The 18,641-nt window shown below is 49.7% G+C and overlaps 10 protein-coding genes across 10 annotated transcripts; 5 read left to right on the top strand and 5 right to left on the bottom strand.

Annotated features, from left to right (window-relative positions):
* Positions 1-167: 167 nt before the first annotated feature.
* On the top strand, positions 168-2,028 carry M438DRAFT_409937 (cytochrome P450; the record flags this gene model as incomplete). Its single annotated transcript, XM_029910051.1, has 5 exons — positions 168-256; positions 358-381; positions 437-898; positions 940-1,021; positions 1,078-2,028. 5 exons carry the CDS (start codon positions 168-170, stop codon positions 2,026-2,028), a joined length of 1,608 nt encoding a protein of 535 aa, XP_029755016.1.
* Positions 2,029-2,276: 248 nt separating this feature from the next.
* On the bottom strand, positions 2,277-3,561 carry M438DRAFT_329190 (NAD(P)-binding protein; the record flags this gene model as incomplete). Its single annotated transcript, XM_029903237.1, has 2 exons — positions 2,984-3,561; positions 2,277-2,930 (listed from the first exon to the last, which is right to left on the bottom strand). Exons 1-2 carry the CDS (start codon positions 3,467-3,469, stop codon positions 2,277-2,279), a joined length of 1,140 nt encoding a protein of 379 aa, XP_029755015.1. The 5' UTR covers positions 3,470-3,561.
* Positions 3,562-4,340: 779 nt separating this feature from the next.
* M438DRAFT_284850 (uncharacterized protein) lies at positions 4,341-5,281 on the top strand (the record flags this gene model as incomplete). The annotated part of the gene is made up of 4 exons (XM_029901484.1): positions 4,341-4,422; positions 4,476-4,613; positions 4,672-4,985; positions 5,045-5,281. Coding segments are annotated over 4 exons (771 nt in total), but the record flags the coding sequence as incomplete, so codon positions are not given.
* A 93-nt stretch (positions 5,282-5,374) lies between these two features.
* M438DRAFT_167608 (uncharacterized protein) lies at positions 5,375-6,154 on the bottom strand. Its single transcript, XM_029899096.1, has 2 exons — positions 5,729-6,154; positions 5,375-5,660 (listed from the first exon to the last, which is right to left on the bottom strand). Exons 1-2 carry the CDS (start codon positions 5,955-5,957, stop codon positions 5,488-5,490), a joined length of 402 nt encoding a protein of 133 aa, XP_029755013.1. The 5' UTR covers positions 5,958-6,154; the 3' UTR covers positions 5,375-5,487.
* A 198-nt stretch (positions 6,155-6,352) lies between these two features.
* Positions 6,353-8,114, bottom strand: M438DRAFT_409935 (MFS general substrate transporter; the record flags this gene model as incomplete). The annotated part of the gene is made up of 3 exons (XM_029910050.1): positions 7,586-8,114; positions 7,157-7,533; positions 6,353-7,104 (listed from the first exon to the last, which is right to left on the bottom strand). The coding sequence occupies exons 1-3, from the start codon at positions 7,798-7,800 to the stop codon at positions 6,353-6,355; spliced, it is 1,344 nt and encodes a 447-aa protein (XP_029755012.1). The 5' UTR covers positions 7,801-8,114.
* A 1,863-nt stretch (positions 8,115-9,977) lies between these two features.
* On the top strand, positions 9,978-10,633 carry M438DRAFT_329180 (NADH-quinone oxidoreductase; the record flags this gene model as incomplete). The annotated part of the gene is made up of 2 exons (XM_029903236.1): positions 9,978-10,132; positions 10,183-10,633. 2 exons carry the CDS (start codon positions 9,978-9,980, stop codon positions 10,631-10,633), a joined length of 606 nt encoding a protein of 201 aa, XP_029755011.1.
* A 288-nt stretch (positions 10,634-10,921) lies between these two features.
* Positions 10,922-12,681, top strand: M438DRAFT_167393 (uncharacterized protein). Its single transcript, XM_029899095.1, has 3 exons — positions 10,922-11,868; positions 11,937-12,533; positions 12,612-12,681. Exons 1-2 carry the CDS (start codon positions 10,975-10,977, stop codon positions 12,501-12,503), a joined length of 1,461 nt encoding a protein of 486 aa, XP_029755010.1. The 5' UTR covers positions 10,922-10,974; the 3' UTR covers positions 12,504-12,533; positions 12,612-12,681.
* On the top strand, positions 12,232-13,138 carry M438DRAFT_167388 (uncharacterized protein). The gene is made up of 2 exons (XM_029899094.1): positions 12,232-12,533; positions 12,587-13,138. The coding sequence occupies exons 1-2, from the start codon at positions 12,531-12,533 to the stop codon at positions 13,097-13,099; spliced, it is 516 nt and encodes a 171-aa protein (XP_029755009.1). The 5' UTR covers positions 12,232-12,530; the 3' UTR covers positions 13,100-13,138.
* Positions 13,139-13,574: 436 nt separating this feature from the next.
* M438DRAFT_284891 (MFS general substrate transporter) lies at positions 13,575-15,131 on the bottom strand (the record flags this gene model as incomplete). The annotated part of the gene is made up of 4 exons (XM_029901486.1): positions 13,575-13,836; positions 13,887-14,608; positions 14,664-14,914; positions 14,969-15,131. The coding sequence occupies 4 exons, from the start codon at positions 15,129-15,131 to the stop codon at positions 13,575-13,577; spliced, it is 1,398 nt and encodes a 465-aa protein (XP_029755008.1).
* A 524-nt stretch (positions 15,132-15,655) lies between these two features.
* M438DRAFT_350131 (FAD/NAD(P)-binding domain-containing protein) lies at positions 15,656-18,185 on the bottom strand. Its single transcript, XM_029906558.1, has 5 exons — positions 17,646-18,185; positions 17,491-17,595; positions 17,101-17,437; positions 16,221-16,967; positions 15,656-16,170 (listed from the first exon to the last, which is right to left on the bottom strand). Exons 1-5 carry the CDS (start codon positions 17,853-17,855, stop codon positions 15,716-15,718), a joined length of 1,854 nt encoding a protein of 617 aa, XP_029755007.1. The 5' UTR covers positions 17,856-18,185; the 3' UTR covers positions 15,656-15,715.
* Between the last annotated feature and the right edge of the window lie 456 nt (positions 18,186-18,641).

Here is an 18,641-nt window from a genome sequence, read left to right as displayed (position 1 = left end):
CTGACTACAATGATAGAGGATTCCTTGGGAACGAGCATCCACGAATCAAGAGTGGACGAGCAGAGGCTCATGCCGACTTACCCATGAGCCCATAGAGACAGTCAAGCCAATAACATAAATAGATATCATCGCCTCCAGATTCTCTCTGTATCGCTCCTCTCCTCAAGATGCCTGACTTCATCTCGTTGTCTCTGTATTTCCAGTCCGTCTGGGCAATGGTGGCGCTAGTCATCTTTGCTCTCGCATTGCTCGCCTGGTGCGCGGAGTCATAGTGGCTCCAATACAATAAGGTGGATGAAACCGAACCACCCCTCGCATACCATTCATCGGTCACATCCTGGGCCTTCTTTGGTACAGCCATGAGTACCCTGAGAAGATATGGTATGTGATTAAGGGATGTCATATCAATGACCCGTAAGCTGACCTTTGACTCAAGCCGCAAAACAGGATATCCAATCTGTACCATATCGCTGCTTACAGGGAAGGCCTACGTAGTCGGGTGTCCATCGACTATCCAAGCTTCCTTTCGAAATAGGGACATAAGCTTTGCACCATTTGCAATCGAATTTGTCGACCGCATGGACGTTCTCTCACAAGCAGCTAAAAAAGCATATGCTGAAGGCCTGCACGAAACTGTTATCAAGACGTTCCATTCCACAATGAACGGAGCCAGTCTGAGGAAGATGAACGTGGTTGCGTTGCAGGAGGTTGCAAGGCTATTGCCTGGTGGGGCTACTGAGCCCGCCGATCCGCAGACAGGCTGTCAAACTACAAGTGTTCAAGTTGAGGATGTGTGGGTATGGCTTAGAGATATTATGACTATCTCTACCACAACAGCCTTATTTGGGAAGAAGAACAGCCCCTGGCTGAAACATCCTTCCCTTGTCAAGACTTATTGGTAAGCATGCCTACCTATCTGCCAATACTTTCAACCCGCAGTTCGACTGACATGATTGGGACAGGGGCTACGAAGCAGGAGATGTTTCTGGGCGAGCCCCACTCACAGATCTTACCGACTGACGTTCGAAGAGAGATCATGCAGATCTTGTGGCTGCCCTATATGACTACTTTCACCAGCGACATGACATCCCCTCTCCATCACTGCCAGGTACCGTGGCCAACGAAGATCAAGGTGAGGTCGGACCCACGACGACCAAGTTGGCGGAGATCCAACGCCAAGTCGGGTACACCGCGACAGAACTCGGCGCGACATACACCGTCGTTCTCCACGGTGCACTTGTGAACATGGTCCCGACCATGTTCTGGTTCGCAATGTATGTCTTCACGCAGCGGAATCTGCTCGAACAGCTACGCATTGAGGTAGCTGTGGCAGTCTCAATGGACAGAGCCACTGGAAAGAATTGCCAACGCAACGCGTTTGTCAATAGTGGCAACATTGATAAGACCTGTCCTCTTCTGCTCTCAACATTGCGAGAGACGCAGCGTCTTGTCTCGTTGGGTACCCTGCATCGTCGAGCTCTCAAAGATACTGTCATTCCTGGCTTGGACGAGAATGGAAATGAACGATCGTACCTCCTGAAGAAGGGGACAGCTATGCTCTTGTCCATCAAGTGGAATCATCGCGACCCTCTAATCTGGGGAGCCTCAGTCAACGACTTCGTCGCAGATCGATTCTTCGACGGCGAGAACAAAAGACAAGACCCGGTCGGTGTAGAGGAACGAGTGGCTCACGATGATGATCATACAGGCACCGATGCGAGGAATTTGCGCCGAAAGGCTTACATGCCATTCGGAGGTGGTAAAGAGTTGTGTCCTGGCCCAAACTTTGCTACAAGCGAAATGCTCGGTACAATGGTCATTCTCATTCTTGGCTACGACATCAGAAGGAAAGATGGCGGCGTGCTCGACTTGCCGAAATTCGCACCGCCAAAGATGACACAGACCACGGCGCGACCCCATCCGGGTGCTGATCTGCAAGCAACCGTTAGCCGGAGGGAAGGATGGGAAGATATTCTCTGGTCTGTTCGTACACATACAGACCCTGAGACAGCTACTCGTCGCACCTGAGCTGATTCACCTTGGAGCTCACACCCGATAATATACACTCTGCGTTTTCTCAGCCCTATTCTATCTCAATCTCATATGACAATCTTAGCCATGACCACGGTTGAAGTTCTCAATGGGTTGGACAAGCACTATCTGATACCTGAAGCGAGCAAGTATTTAAGCTAGTATGATGATTGGGTACTGAATACAGCTGGACGTGTAGGCCGAAAGGAGATTACTAGTGGATACCGTATTGGTGATGAGTCCATCTACTGCTGCTTCAAATGACCTTTGGTCAGCCCGATCTCCCGCCTCAAACAATCTTCGACGGCTCTACGTAATCCCTCTCTCATTCCCACTACGGGTTTGTAACCAAGTCGCTGTTTTGCCTTTGTGATCGAATAGTATCTTGTCATGCAACTCAGCCTCACTTTGGTCCTGGTCAGCGGCGGGTTGCCAAGCCACAACGCCCAGTAGACCCATTCAAGGACGAAAGCTACTCCCATTGCCCAGGACCTAGGGACGACACATATGTGCTCGGGCTTTGTTGTATCACCAGCATACTTCCAGATTGTCCGAGTGAAGTCCCAGAAATACACTGGCTCATCGTTGGTGATGAAAAACGCTTCACCATCCACTTTGTCCTCAGCGACAGTCGTGTTGTCCTTCGCGTAGGCTGCTACCAGTGCCGCTGTAGCCAGAACGTGAGCGTATGCTACATTTGTGTTTTCCGTGAACTCGAACAAGTTTGTGTTGTCCCCGAGTTGGACCCAAGTCTGACCTCGATGGTAGGCTTCGAGGATTCCGGGAACAACCCACGAGTCGCCTACGCCAAAGATGCCGGAGGGGCGTAAGGCACATGTAAGGAATCGTGGCGTTCCTGTAGGCTGATTCTGGGAAAGAACGTACATTTCTGCGAGAGCCTTGTTTGGTTAGCGATGTGATATCAAGGTTGCTCCTCGTTGGAGATAGCTACCTTGGTGTTGACATAGTACTCAGGTTGCGCCTCGCCAATGATCAACGGATACGACTCATCTGCCCCTTTCAAATCAGTCTTGCCGTCGCTGATTACGCTTGCAGAGCTTGTGTAAATAAAGGCTTTTGTTCCGGATGCCTTCGCAATGTCAACAAGAAGCTTGGTGCCCTCGACGTTGATCCTTCTCATGACTTCCATCGACGCGTCGTATCTTGGGCTCGCGCAATGTATGACTATCGCAGGCTTGACCAGGTCGAACAAGGTCCGGATGGCAATCTCGTCCGTGAGGTCGGTCTGGTGGTACTGCACGCTTTCAAGCGGTTTGACAGGTGCCCGGAGATCGACGGAATGGATCCGCGAAGACTCTCGCATTGTTGAAAACATGGTGATGATTTGATGGCCTAGTCCTCCACTACCACCAGTCACTAAAACAGTGCCTGCATCCACGTCTGGACGAACTTGATCATCGTGGTTGTCCTGAGACATGTCGAAAGAGTTTTCGCCTGTAGAAGCACCTATAGAATGTTCAGTGAAGGAGCAGAGATGGATTTGCTGGACAGAAAAGTTCGAGCGAGCAAAGGATTAAAGGCATAGGCACGATCTCCGCTAAGCATTGTTTAAGGTTCAGCACAATCCGCAAGACAATAATTAGCAGTACGATATACGTGATGACACAAGCTCGGAGCTTGATACGAGTGTACTGTCGTGGAGCATGAAACAGTTTAGCGGCTTGGCAAGATTCTAACTGCTGAGCCGGACAGGTGATATCAATAGGTCTGTGCCCTAACACGCGTATCATATGATTATCAGTCGATCAGACAAAAGAGATAGAAATGTCTCGACGGCTGTGTAGCACAAGGCTCTTATACGTTTCGAATGAAGCATTAGGAGGCTAGACTCAATAGGTCCGGGGGGCGGATCGTACTTGAAGCAAGATTTGATAGCTTAAATAAGGGTCTTATAGCAGACAGCTTTGACATTAGACACTTCGAGTGGCTCGCCCCTGGGGACAACAGCTCAATTCCGATCAAAACATCGCGTGAAGTTTTTGAAGAGTGTTTATTAGTACCACGCTTAGCTTTTTTCTTGACCAATAGGATTGTTACCGCCCTGACTCCACGTTACACACAAAATCGAAGGCCTTCGTGCTTGTAAGGTTTGTCCCTGACCAAGGATATACACCTTCTGTAGAGTTTGTAACGTCTATGGTGCTTCTCTTTTCAGCGATTTAGGAAGGATGCCGAGGCTAGAGTACATGATCAATGCTTCCTCCATCTGTCTCCGGTTTTTAGTAGCCCTACCGCCCGAGCAAAGTGCGTGTTATCGCATCGAATTGTCTGAATTATGTTAGCTCATATCGTATAGCTTTTGCAAGGAAGACTTTGTTATCGTGAGCTTCATCGCAGAGTTCATTAACACATGCACCAATGCTGCCTACAGTACGCTTCATCGTTCTATGATCTGGTCGCTATGCTTACCGTCAGCTCTGTAGTCTTCTATGCTGCGCGTGCCCTTCGTCGATTGCCCAAAGACGCCTCTTTTGCTGCAAAATCTCTGTACTATGGCGTTGTACTTGTCGGTGTCTGCTCAAGCTTATTTCATGGCCTCTTGTCATATCACGCCCAGATGGGTTAGTCTTACCTTCGGAGGCCATCCTTTGTATGCATGCTGATACACGCCATGGAAAGCGGATGATACATCGATGATTGTTGCTACTTCGATCGTGCTCCAACGCGCAATGACATACCAGAAAACTCCGACATTTATAAACTGGTTTAGTGGACTCTTGCTTCCAGCTGTCATTACTGAAGCAACATACCACGTTATGATGGACGAACAGACTGTACACGAGCTCTCCTTTGTCTGTCTCATCATCGTAGTCGCTGCCAAGACTCGATCTCTGATCAAACTCCGCGTTTCACAACCAAAAGACAAGAAAATGCTGCAGAAAGCCGTCAACTTCGGTGCAGCTAAGTCTTGCGCTATTTCTGTATCTCTTGTCGTACTTAGTTCCATTGACGTGCGTTTACAGGTTGCTTCGTCTTCGGATACCTCCTCTAGCAACTCGACTTTATCTTCTGCACCAAACTCACTTCAATCAAGCGCGTATTGGGTATGCCTTGGGCCTTTCTACTTGAATTTCACGGATGGTGGCATATTCTCACAGCTGTTGGAGCACAATCACATACCTTCACGATCGTGGTTGATATCCTTACGCGTGATCGAGTCGAGCTTTTGGAGGAAGACTTTACCTTATTTGGTGAGAGAACCACGGTAGTAAGGACAAAGGGCGACTGATATTGAGAATTGAGAGACGGCTCTAGACGGTACATTAAGGGAAATGTGGTGACTCCAAAAAAGCACGTCTGCTCGATCATTGCTCAACTAGAAGACTTTCTACAGAGTTTTGCATACTTGAGTACCAGGACTTAGGTCAATCATATTGTGGCTGGACTGTTCCTTGCTTGCAATTTGAGTTCCTACCACTTGAAACCCCATACAAACTAGCATCCAACCTTGAATAAGCGACAAAGGAGACTGTTTTTAATGGTCCCAGAAGAGGTGGAAGAGCCACGTCCTGTAGACGAGAAAGAGGAAGCACCTCCTGAACCGCACTTGCCACTGCAGTTTGGAGTCACAATTGGCGTTGAACTACCACAAGAGTTGTCGCGAGGAGCTGCTTGAATTAGCAAACTTCGAATACACGATGTAATCGTGAAAGAGCTCGGAATTTCGTCGACTCACAAGTGAAACATTGGCAACACGTGCCACAGCAAACGGTGCATTGAGATCCGGAACATCCTACACTTGCAGAACCGCAGTTGGTCTTGATACCGTTGCTGCAGGCTGAGCGTTTGACAAGCCTGTTGGCAGGGTTCGGAGACGATGTCTCAGAGAGTGGGCCGGCGAGTGCGAATGTTGCAAAGACCAGTATAGCAAAGCAGAAAGATAGGATCCAGTTGAAACGACGCATGTTGATTATGGGTCTCGATGGCGAGGATGGCTGGGATCTCAGGGATGTCTTGTTAAACCAGTAAGTTGACCATGCAAGCAAGGAGAAAAAGAAGATGGTGGAAATGGCAGTTCCAGGAGGTCAGTATTATACGATCGACTTTTTACTTTCGTTACTCCGAGGACACGGAACGAGGTTTGGGTCGTGATGCTTGGTATCTCGTCATGAGGCTTGAAGAGTCTTGCACGTGACCTTTAGCGGTATGTCACCGGTCAGAGGCAACTTCAAACAACACAAACTCGATCTTACCTGCCTTTTCACCCGTCCAGATTATGTCAAGATGGGCCGTAAGACGGATCGGATTAATTCAACATAGTTGGCATTCGTATTTCGCGTACCTAGTTGTTACGGCTACCTCATATTTTCCGCCTCAGGATCCAGCCTCCGTGTAACACTCGAGCGGCTGTCAAAAAACAGGCGCCTAGAAGCGCCACAGTACCAGAGAATGCCCAAGTCGCAGGGAAACCATGATGACTCAAAATCGCACCAGAAACTGGTGTTCCAGCGAGCAGACCAAGACCGATAGTCGCACATGCCATACCAATTCTCGTTCCGATTACAGCTCTGCTCGGTGAGATGGAAACACCCAAAGCAGGAATGATGGACACGATTGAGCCAGAGAAGAATCCGTATAAACAAGAGACCGCGATAAGCGATTCCTGAGTCTTTGCGACGATGAAACAGAATGCAAGAATGCCGGTGATTGTTACGCAGGGAATGACTACGTTGAACAGCCCGATTCTGGCAGCAATGAGGTTGGGTCCCACTCTGCCGAAAATAGATCCAGCAGTGATGATGGGAAGTAGATAGAACGCAAACTGCTTTGAGGTGATCTCGTATTCGAGTGCGTAGACTTCGATGTACACAAATGGCGTCCATGTTCCTAGGAAAGCGATCATAGAACCAATCACGTAGACGGTGAAGGCTGGTTCTTTCCATGCTGCCATGTCAAATATCTGACGGCGTTGGGTGGGAAGAGTGCGTACGCGGATCACCATGTTGGAGATAAGGAGTGTACCTGCTGCTATGTAGGCGATCACTCGAGTGGTGGCGGCGAAACCTAGTTTTGGCTCAAGTGTGTGGAAGACGATAGGATAGATGGTGCCGCCTTCGATCTGGTAAGCAGCTGCTCTTTGCCCACGAGAAATCATGGAACTCACCCAATCCACTGCCAGCTGCAGCAAGACCCATAGCAATGAAAAACCTCTTATCTGAGAAGTACGTGGACAAGACAGCAAGCGAAGGGGAGAACAGGCATCCTTGTCCTATACCGATAGCAAAAGCTTGCGAAAGCATGATCTGCCAAAGCTTGGTAGATACACTGGTCGTTGCCATACCGAGAACAATGAGCGAGGATCCAACGATAAGTAAGAGGCGAAAGTGTCCTGCGTCGAAAAGCGGACCGGTCAAGGCGCCGGTGAAGAGCATGAGGTAGGCCTGGATGGAGCCAATCCAGGCGATGGTTGATGCTGGGTATTCGTGCAGAGGACCGAGTTCATAGTATGTGCCGAATGAACCATAGGCGTTGACAAGACCCCTGAGAATCATGAGCAAGGAGGATCAGATGGATGTGATGGTGGTGTACTGACCATGTGTTAAACCAGAGAAAGAAGGCCCCCAAAACTTGCAGCCAAGCAACGAGTCCGCCATTTGGAATATCATGTGGGTTTGAAGGACCATCTTCCAGGTCCGAACTGTCGCAAGAGCGGTGGGATTCATCACTGTTTAGCTCAATGGTAGAGAAGTGAGAAAACTCTTTCTCAGTACCTGAGAACGATGATGACTTCGAGTGTTGAGAAGACATGTTGATGCGAGGTTGAGTTGATCGGTTCAAGACAACGAAGGGAATTGTCGATTTATAACACCTTTTCTTTCCAAGCTCGGCCAGTTGCTTGTAGGGGGACGCGCATTCTTTGGTCGAAGATTGCTACATTTTCATGTGATACAGGTGAGCTTTCGGCATCGCCGTGCCATTTCTAGACAATGATCAAGCAATTTTCGTTCCTGCCAGCTGTGTTGCGCTGATGGGATTATGAACGTTGGATGTTGTTCTGCCACTATCAGCGGAGATAAATTGGCTCAACAAGTAGAGCTGAAAACGAGACAAGGGTGTGCGACGAGTCAGTGTAGGTTTGCTGGGAGGGCAAGTTTTGGCTGACGGGAGCGCAACGGTTTTTGAGGCTTGCGCAACGCCAGCTGAGCATGCAGAACCGGGTTTGACCGATCTCCTTTCGCGTTGTCTGAGCCGCTCTTTTTCCAAATCTGGCGGTTGCATGTGGCTGACGCCCGTCACGGAAGTTTGTTCTCTCGCAGCAACGACAATTCCAGAAGAATGAAGGGCTGCGACATGGCAGCTGCTCGCGACACCGAAAAGCTTGTCATGAATTGGCATCGAAGGCTTGGTTTGAATCAGCTGGCACATGTCTGGCGTGCAAAGCCGTTCAATCTCGATCGGAAACACCTCTTGCTCGATCTGGAAGTGCGACTATCTCGGGTTGTCAGCCATGTTGTCGAGATATCTTAGTGTCAACAGCTTAGGGAGAACATTTCGGGCTTCTCCTAGCTCTTTCTAACTACCTCGGAGTGCAGCATTCCCATGAACAGAGCGCTTTCGGCGAGACCGAGCATGCGACCACCTCATGGCGGATGAGGCCTTCGAGACTTGGAAAGAGGACGTAGCGTGTAGTATATAATATGGAAGGCTGTACGCTGTCAGTTCTTGCAACAAACCACTCCATCAACCATCTACAACATTCTTCAATCTACTAAATCTTCCCGTTGTCTACCCTGGACATTTATTGCCAACCAATCTACTCATTACACCTATACCGTCCTGGGAATTCTCAATCAACTCAACATGTCCAGCTACAACAAGTCACAATTGGTCACCCCAAACTCAAGCTATCCTCCTTCGCCAAGGTCCATCCTGGAAGAGTACTTCATGGACATCGAAGACCTGCAAGACATTGATGCTGTCTCAACCTCTTCGTCTGTGTCTACAAAGCCTAGGAAAGTGATCAGTACGCTGTTTTCTGGTATGTTTGTGATCAATTGTTTCATGATGCCACGCTCACGTTGCTGTTCAGGAATCTCTTATTCAAAGAACAAGCTGTTGCAGCTTACTACCCCTCGCAATCCTATCGATTTTGGTTTTCAGTTCCCGAGTCTCGAAGGTGTTTTTCCTTCGTGAGGCTTGAACGATGAAGCTGATTCTGTATGTCACTTGCCTGACTTGAAGGTTGAACAGTGACAATGCTTGGGCAGCATGCGCTCAATACTTCTTTTGTAATTATTTCGGGATATCGTGGGGGCGCTTGGAAGGCAAGAAAGGCAAGGGGCACGTCACTTTGCGCGGTCGACTCTAGACGAAGATCGTGTTCAAGACATGTTTCCGTAGATTCAAGTCCATTTCCTTTGTAATGTCACTATTCTTCAGAACAAGAAGTCACCAATCAAATCCCAGAGTCCGTCACTTTCCCTATCGCATCGCGCCAATGTGTCGTCGCATCTACATAAGATTGTACCAAGTCCAACAAGAGGAACAAGATATTGAGCCTGGTCTAAGCTGCCCGGTGCACTCTAGCATGACCTGCATCGATATCGTGATGGGCACGAACGATATTTCAGCGAAGCCGGTGTCCTACGGCAACAAGTCACGATGATGTTCCACACACTCGATTTCCCGGAACAATTGATCAGTGGCTTACTTGGCAAGATCGTCACTCCGAGAGGGTCCGCAGTACATCATTCGGCACCTGCATGTTGAAGCGGACCTATTTAAGTGTCCTGGCACTGCCCTGAACAGGCGCTACTTTGCTTTTCTGCTCAAAGCGCGACTTTCGTGCCTGGATTCAACATGTTAATCTCTCGTCTACATAGATTACCTGCTCTGTCAAGGTGTACGTGTGATCAAACCGCCTTCGCAGAGATGAGACTTATTAGATGATAGTCCGCGTCGTCATCACTTCTCGTCCAAGTCCCATGGACACTATCGCAACCTCGACACTCGCACGCAGGGCGTCCTTCAGCGCTTACACGAAGCGGGCAAGCCTAAGTACCTCGACTGTTGAGAGACCCCGTCAAACCACGCCGTTACTCAGTCAGGAAAGCAAAGGCAGTATTGTTGAGCACGCACTGTAAGCCACTGTCAGTCCGCAGTGAATTCGTGTCATTGACTGTCACAAAGCACTACCCTCGACCAGATCGCGAATTGGGCTCGCCAGGGGTCTCTTTGGCCGCTGAGTTTTGGACTCGCTTGCTGCGCCCTCGAGATGATGCATTGCTCGATGCCTCGCTACGATCAAGACCGACTAGGCATCATCTTTCGCGCGTCGCCACGTCAGTCAGACGTGATGATCGTCGCTGGAACGGTAACAAACAAAATGGCACCTGCATTGCGTCAAGTGTACGATCAAATGCCGGACCCAAAGTGGGTAATTTCCATGGGTAGCTGCGCAAATGGAGGTGGCTACTACCATTACAGCTATAGTGTGGTCCGAGGAGTGGATCGCATTGTGCCTGTGGACATCTATGTGCCGGGATGCCCTCCAACGGCAGAAGCACTATTGTATGGAGTGTTCCAACTGCAGAAAAAGATGAGACACACCAAGACGAGCCGTATGTGGTACAGGAAGTAGTAAGAATAGACAAGCAAAGAAAGCGCGTGCTTCAGTCTGAGCAACCACTGCGATCGGTGCCAATCATACTTAGTCGTTCAAAAGCTCGTGCGAAGAGATGTCGCTTTCAAAACCATGTCATGCGGACTCGAAAGCAGGATGAACTGAAGTGTCCTGCCGCTTGTCGTCTGTAGTGGGCCGGAAGAAGTCGGCACCGACCACGAATTTCCGAAAAGCCGCGGTGTGCAGTGCGGGACCAGCCTGGTGAAAATCCGAAAATGCGAAGCTGCGCGATCACCTCAAGTGAGAGACCTCATCCGATTCCACTTTTCTAACTAGCAAGTCGCGTCCTCTATCGTGACATGACTGCATCTAAACAAGATAGCTCCCGAATGTCCGAAATTCCGCGCATCAGGAAAGCACGAGGCAAATATGGCGTTCGCTCGTGGCTTCAATGCCGGCGCCGCAAGGCGAAGTGTACCGGCGGTTTTCCATGCACGCGATGCATTTCCCAGAGACAAGACTGCGACTATCCAACACGTACACCAGTTCCCAGCCTTGATGGAATGAGCAAGAACGCTTCGGGCGTCACTCGGAGTGAAGCATCTGAAGCATCCATTGAACTTCTCCAACGCCTTTCGCAATTGAGCGGCAGCATGAACGCATTGGTGTACGACGCTACGCAGATTCTTCTTGAAAGGCCAAAGGACTCGAATGATGTTGCCGGTCAGGTAGGTCATCACGGGTTACCTTCTGTTGAAGCATCTGATGTTGACGACCGATCCCCGCACAACACCAATCCTCACTTGAACCTGCACGAGAAATCCGCAGCTATTCAAGCAGATCACAGCGGCCGGGAATGGCTAGAGGAACGGCTTTCAAGATGCGGTATAGAGCTCAACCAAAACGAATGGCGCCGCTGGTTGCACACGTATTTTACCGAGATGCATATATTCTGCCCGTTCCTCCATCCTCCTGCCGTGTGGCAGACTTTCGAGGATTTCTGGTCCAAAGACCCTTCATTATTTACGTACAGCGCTGGCCAGCACGAAGCTCGGACGTCTCTGGCAATCGTCTTCCTATGCATGGCCATTGGACGATGCACTATATCACCTCGTTCAAGGCACACAGAAGACCGTCATTCGTCCGGTTGGAGTCTATACATTATCAGCACTACCTTGCTTTCTGATCTACTAAACCTGGCAAAAATGCCTAAGAAACCATATCTCGCTGAGGTTCAAGCTTTGCTGTTGTTGGTGAGTTTCTACGAGTCTCTCCTGACCCTCCCTTGCCTCCATTGATCTGACCTCGAGATCATCTGCAGACTCTGTACTTCTTTAGACTCAATATCAACGACAGAGCTCAATCACTGATGGCTCAGAATAGTATGAGCGCAAGCATTCTGGGCATCAACAAGCCACAAACGCATGATACATTGTCTATGTTCCATAGCGAGATGAGCATTCGCACACGCTGCTGTTTGTACATGCTAGATCGGTTTGTTTCTCTCGAGACTGGACTTCCATACATCGTTCCGGGCAAGAACGGTGGCTTGAGATATCCATACGCCCTCTCGGATGAGTTCCTCGAGACACATAAATATGATTCCAGACAAAGCCGCCAGATGATGTTTGAGATCCATGATGAGCTTGCGAGATCGTCAGCGACCTCTATACCGTGGATGATCGGGTGCACCACAATTGCCCGACTGATTGGTGAGATCTGGGACTATCATGACGGCGCGTGGTTCGATCAGCACAGTGAAGGTGTCAAACCCTCTGGCCCAGATTGGGAAATGCGGCTGCATAATGCCGTCCGGACAATCCCTGCATCCTTGCTCTACCAAGTCGACATGGCATTCGAGGATCAATTTGCAGGTTTGGAATCGTGACAGAAAAAACAAGCGTTGGATTTCTACATGGTAAGAGATGTGAGCGATATTCCAGAGTTGACAGGCTTGCTGAACCCAACCAGAGACTCAACAACCTCCGGTACTTAGTGCACCGATCCGAATCCGCAAGAACTAGGACCGCGCCCGACGGACCCGACGATCTGGACAAGATATGTAGTCAGCTGGCAGCTGGGATAATCAATGCTTACAACAGTATTGCGCCTAACTACCCGAGCGTCGTTGCACCTTTTGTATGGCATTTGAGCAGCGCGACTATCATGCTTCTTAGCGTTGTACCGCAGCGTCTGCATCTTCGCGAAGTCTATCGACCAACGATTCTCTCGGCAATGGAGAACTTACGCATTAGCGCAGCCAGTACCTGGATAAGTGGCAGCTTCATTCGAACACTCGCACGACTGAATGCGATCGCACAACAACTCGGACTGTTTAGCGGCTCAATTAGAGAGGGCCCTGGTAGCTCGATCACCAGTTCTCTAGCAGGGTCGCCTGCTTTGGCACGTTCTTCGACAGGCCTTATGAACGAAGCTCTGTTTTACAAAGCATTCAATGTCGAACAGGAAAAAGGGCAATCTTGAACCTGAGGGGCAGCTCATGGCAGAAACAGACGCCTCTTGCATATGCATATCGTCAAGCTCTAGTGAAAGATCCACACCTAATTCACATCAACTCTCGAAAGTCCTAGAGACACGTCATACTTCATGTCCTGCTTCCTGTCCTGGAGGCCCAGAAGATGCACAGCAGGAAATCGAAAGCATCTCTCACACCGAGACGTCTGATTTGGGATTGACTCGGCTACCGGATTTTCCCGACGGTCTTGCATTCGACCCTTCAGACTGGATCCTTGAGGACTAAATGAGATTCCTTGCGAGCTTCTGCGTCCTGTCACTAGAAGCATATTCGCTCTCACTCGACATACTAAGCCTCCATATCGTGAAGAAGATCTACCGAAGTTTGCATGTTGTGTTTTGAAGGCGAAGATTCACGGGCTTCATAGTCGCTCGAGGAAGCAACTTCGGCATGTTTCGCTGCAATTTCTCTCCTGTATATGCGTCAGCGCCGGATATTGTAAAGAAAAGCCAAACGATCATACTCTTGTCTTTGATGGAAATAATGCACAATCCAAGTCATGGCAATGAGACAGATTGCCGAAGCAGCTGTGAAAGAGAAGCCTTTGACGTATCGAGGTGCTTCGACTGTCTTCCAGAAGATGAGTGGCGTCCAGACGGTCGTTGATTGAGCGATGGCATTCATTGCGACCAAGGTGAAGGATCTTTCGTTCACGTCGTGCTTCAAGATGTCGTTCGCCCAGCCACTGTTTCGTGTCAGTATGCGTAAAAGCCATAGGAGGTCAGAGTAACTGACTAGAGAACGGAAGACATGGCCACTGAGGAATAGGAAGTGTTGAAAGCGAAGAACTTGGCCGATTCGGGCACGTTCCAGATTAACAGTATTATGACTCCAAGAAGATTCCAACTATGGGCAATGGTGATTGCCCAAGGTCGTCCGAAAACCAGATCTGCCCCGAAACAGATGAACAAGACGTAGAAGATACCGAGACCAGGAGCAGTGGCGCTCAGGTCATTCAAACGTGACCTTGAATACCTTTTCAAACTCTTAAGCCACAGCAAATATGGTGCCGTCGAGGCATTGAGACAGGCATTCCAGAAGAAGATATCCCAGAGCACAAGAACCCAGAGTTTCCAGCCTAGGAAGACCTTCTTCGCCATCTCCCAACTGACTGGCTTGATGTCGTGAGTGTGACCAGCTCGCTCGAGTCGCTCTTTCGCCAGTGCGATTTCCTCCTCTGAGAGAAAGATCGATTTGGCGTTGTCTGGGGTACCGGGCCACAGCCAAAATCCTACAAGACCCAAAGGCAATGTAATGATGCTGTTGATGATGAACATCCAGCGCCAACCTGCGAGTCCGTGAACGCCGTCGAGATTGGCTGAGCAGGCGCTCTGGATCAGACTTGCTGTAAGCGTGCCCAGAGTCAGACCAACGTAGAACACACCGCCTCTTCGATTGATCTCATCGCCTCGATACCAGCTTCCAAGAACGTAGTGAACTGCCGGGAAGAATGCGCTCTGCAAGGAACGTGAGCAATTGCAACAAGCGATGAGTCAACAAATTGTAAGTTACCTCGAGCAAGCCGACCAAGAAACGGTAGGCCATGATCTCCGAATAGCCTTGCGCACGATACTGGAGTAGAGTAAAGACACCCCATAGAATGTCGAGAGCAGGGACCAAAATGTTCATTCTGATCTTTGGAAATAGCAACGCAAACGGGAGCTGTCCCAAAACAGCGCCGAGATTGTACATGGTCTGGAAGTGTACGAGTTCGTTGCCTTCGAAACCCAAGTCATCAGACATGCCTGATACGTATGCATTGTCTGCAGGGTGTTGTTTAGCATGATGTCCAAAATAGTAACGATAGTTTGACCAACTCAGATTACTTTGGTCCAGATACTTGGCCCAGTATGTGATGAAGGCATATGTGACAATGAGCAAATCGAGCTTTGCGACGAGTTTGCGTTCGGCATGGGAATCGGCTGGATGATACCAGTGATACCATTTCCGTCCTTTAGAGTGTACATCTGCGTCTGCCATAGCTGAATTCGAGTCTTTTTGGTGTAAGGATTAAAGTCTCTGCAATCGTACTAGGGGATTATAAAGTAGACATGTAGCTGTATTCATGGATTGCGACATGTCGGCCATGACTCGGAAGATACTGCAAGAACACGTTGAGTGGATCAATGGAATATCCCTCTGGAGTGGCAGCATATAATTCGGACGATAGTGCAGTAGTGGTGGAGTGCAATGTATCTAGCTCCGTCTCTCGGCGATGGCTTGATGGTCTCACCAACTGATGGGATTGTGCAATCGACAAGGATACTCTAAAGGATGCGCTTGCAGGTTTGTCGATCGGAGTCTAGTACTGTGGATAGTATGTGCGTTGAGAGCAAGCCTTCATCTCTCATGCTTCGCAGGTAGAGATTATTGCTAGTCACAAAGAGAGATTGGCAAGTGGCTACCGTTGCGGTCAAGGTACCGAATCGCGTACAGGACGCATCAAAGCCCACCGCTTGCGTAGTGTAGTCCTTGGGGTACGGAGGCCGACAAGAATGATTGTTGTGATAAAGCGTTACTTCCACGTGTATGATATGGTCATGTCTATAGTATGTAATGCTTCTCTAAAGATCCCACCATCGCTCATGCAAATCTCTTAGGTCGATGTCCTCCGGAAGTTTCAAGTGGGCTGTCGTGTCGCTGTCAGGGTCGAGTTCTCTTCTCGTCCACCCGTTGCCCCAATATGCAAATCTGTTCTCAGGTCGCACGTAGGTGTACTCCCAGTCTTCCCAACGCGGTTCTCGTCGGACGACAGCAAGATGGCTTGCGCTACCAGGCCAAAGACCATGAATCCTTCCGCCTGGACGTCTGCCATTGGCCCAGCTGCTGCACTTACGTGAGAAGGTGGTGCGAGGGAAGAACGCGTCACAGTAGGTGACGAAATCATCAGCGGCCGCCTTGGATGGCTGTATCGTTGCGATCCCTTGGCTGCTCGCTTTTCGAAGTACTTTAGCGATGTATGCCACTTGACTCTCGACTGAGTGGGGAACCGACCCCGATGCGCCAGCAGCGTTGGGTCCTATGAAGCATTAGCATGATGGGAGATATCTGAAGAAGCGATGGACTCGCCATGGAGTTGGAGGAGGTTGGGAAAGCCTGGAGTGGCAAGACCGATATATGAATACGGCCAACCAAATTTACCATCAGGTTTCCAGTCTCTTGATAAGTCAGAATCGCCAGCAATAATGGAGAACGGAGGACTGAAGTCGACGTTCGCACCAGTAGAGCAGATGACAGCGTCGACAGGTCGGTGAAGGCCGTCTTGTGTCACGATACCGTCATGCGTGAAGTGGGAGATTGGAGTCTGAATGAAGGCGACATTTGGTTTGGTGAGTGCCTCGAGGTAGCCAGGACCAGGAGTGAGTCGACGACAGTGGGGGGGAAAATCTGGGACTATCTGATCGAGAAGCTCTGGCTTGTCGACTAGCCGTTTCCTCATGAGTTCTCTGAAGTCGCGAGCTGCGTTCTTACTTGTTTCTGAGTCTCTTAGCACCGCATCAAAGCGTCTGAAGAAAGGTCCTTCGAGCTCTTTGCGAAATTTGAGATAGGTCGCTGGATCCTTGAAGGACTCAAGTTCTTCAGGCGTGAAGCTGAGCGGAGTAGCTTGACGTTCTCGGGCTGAACCATTGAACGAGCCAGCTATCCAGGTTGGACTCCTAGCATAGTGATCTACATGGCTCGCGACCTTCTGCAGTTCGGGAGTCACCTGAATGCCCGAAGCTCCATTCCCGATGGTCGCGACTCGTTTACCAGTTGGATCGAAGGTCGGGTCCCAGTTGGATGAGTGGCGCAGATGACCTTTGTACTGGTCGATGCCTGGAGAGGTGAACTGGGTCAGCATCTGTATCGCACGCCCTATGTGCATTACAGTGGGCTGAAAATCAAGACCTCGTCAGGGCACACTTCCGCTCGATTGCGGACAGCGCTGCGGGCAGAGTTCAGCACATACCTGGATAGTCGGGGAGCTTCCACTCGTTGAAGTGACCGATTGCCGAGATGACAAAGTCAAAGTACTCAGTCTTTGTGACACCTGTCTTCAGATCCTTGTGCTGAAGGCCCCACTGTGCCTTTTGCGGCTCCCATTCGGCCTTGAGCACCTTGACTTCGAACCGAATGTTGTTGTAGACATCGTATCTTTCTGCAATTCTCTTCCAGTACGCAAGGATCTCAGGGCCTTGTGCGTACTCTTCACTCCACTGGGTGTTGGGAGCGAAACTGGTTTGGTAAACGTTCGCAGGTATGTCGCAACGTACGCCTGGATATCGATTCTCAAACCATGTACCGCCCTAGAAAGTGTCAGAGAGGGAGTGAGGGTTACCAACAGAGTTCAGGGGCATACCACGTCTGAGTTCTTCTCCAATATCGTCAATTGAATGCCAGGGACTTTCGCGGGTAGCAGAGCGCCGGCAGTGACACCAGCAAGGCCAGCTCCAATGACAGCCACCTGTTGATTGTCAGACAAGGGTATTGACAGGAAAATTTGGTCAAGTCCACCTTCAACTTGCGAATATCGTCGATCGGATGTTCGCTCAACTTGAAGTCAGTAGGGTGTGGATAGACCCAATCATCTTCAGAGACATGTCGTCCAGCGGGGTCCGTGATCTTGGTTGAGTCTTGGATGGTCTCAATGACTTCTACAGGAGGTGCTTTTGAGTCGACAAGATCTCCAATGCCGTTTCCTCGAACTGCCGCGACAGCAGTCATGTTTGCGCGGGATTTGAGTAGGAAAGAGTATTGGTGACGAATGAAGGAACGTACTGCACGTTGCATACACCCGGCTTTGAATTGTACGAGATCGTGTCGTTTTCGGCATTCTTGCCGTACTTGAAGGTGTCAATTGCAGGCACAGATGGCGTGCGAGCTCGCGTCATCACGAATGCTTCTGACTGGAAGATAACGTCGCGTCTTGTCGAGATTGCGCCGCACGAAAGACTGGCCAACTAGTCGCGCATCATCTCAACAAATCCACAGCTACGGCTCACATGATGGGGATATGAAGATTGAAATGTTCGTGCGCACGAGGTGAGAGACGCGTTATGGGTGAGGTGATGGCGAAGATGCAGATGCGTAAAGCAGGAGCGGGGAACTTGGAATGTGGAGTCGTTTGATTTGTTTGCTCATCGCACGCAAAGCCCATCACAGATATGCGCATTGTAGCCTACACCCTTCTCGCGGGCATACTTTGCGGAAGAAACATTGCTCATTGCTCATCGCCACATCCGTCAGCTCGCCGACCAGAATGTTGAGTAACATCCGAACATAGGAACTCTCATAAGCCCCACATCAATGGTTTTGAGGTTAAGCGAATGCGCTGTCGCGATTCTCAGTTCCTGCACTCGAACTTTGTCGGCTTAGACATCTCATGCATCTGCAACATCGTTTACTGTGAGTTTTGGCTGTGAAACCCCAAGTCCTGCTGAAATGGTTCACCGATCTTCAAGTTTAGTCTGGACCATCTCAATGACAACATTCACAAGGTTTGATGGACAA

This window comes from Aureobasidium pullulans, assembly GCF_000721785.1.
Source record: "Aureobasidium pullulans EXF-150 unplaced genomic scaffold scaffold_40, whole genome shotgun sequence".
NCBI lineage: Eukaryota > Fungi > Ascomycota > Dothideomycetes > Dothideales > Saccotheciaceae > Aureobasidium > Aureobasidium pullulans.
Note: the sequence above shows the minus strand (reverse complement) of the source record. Positions and strands in the feature narration are given on the sequence as shown.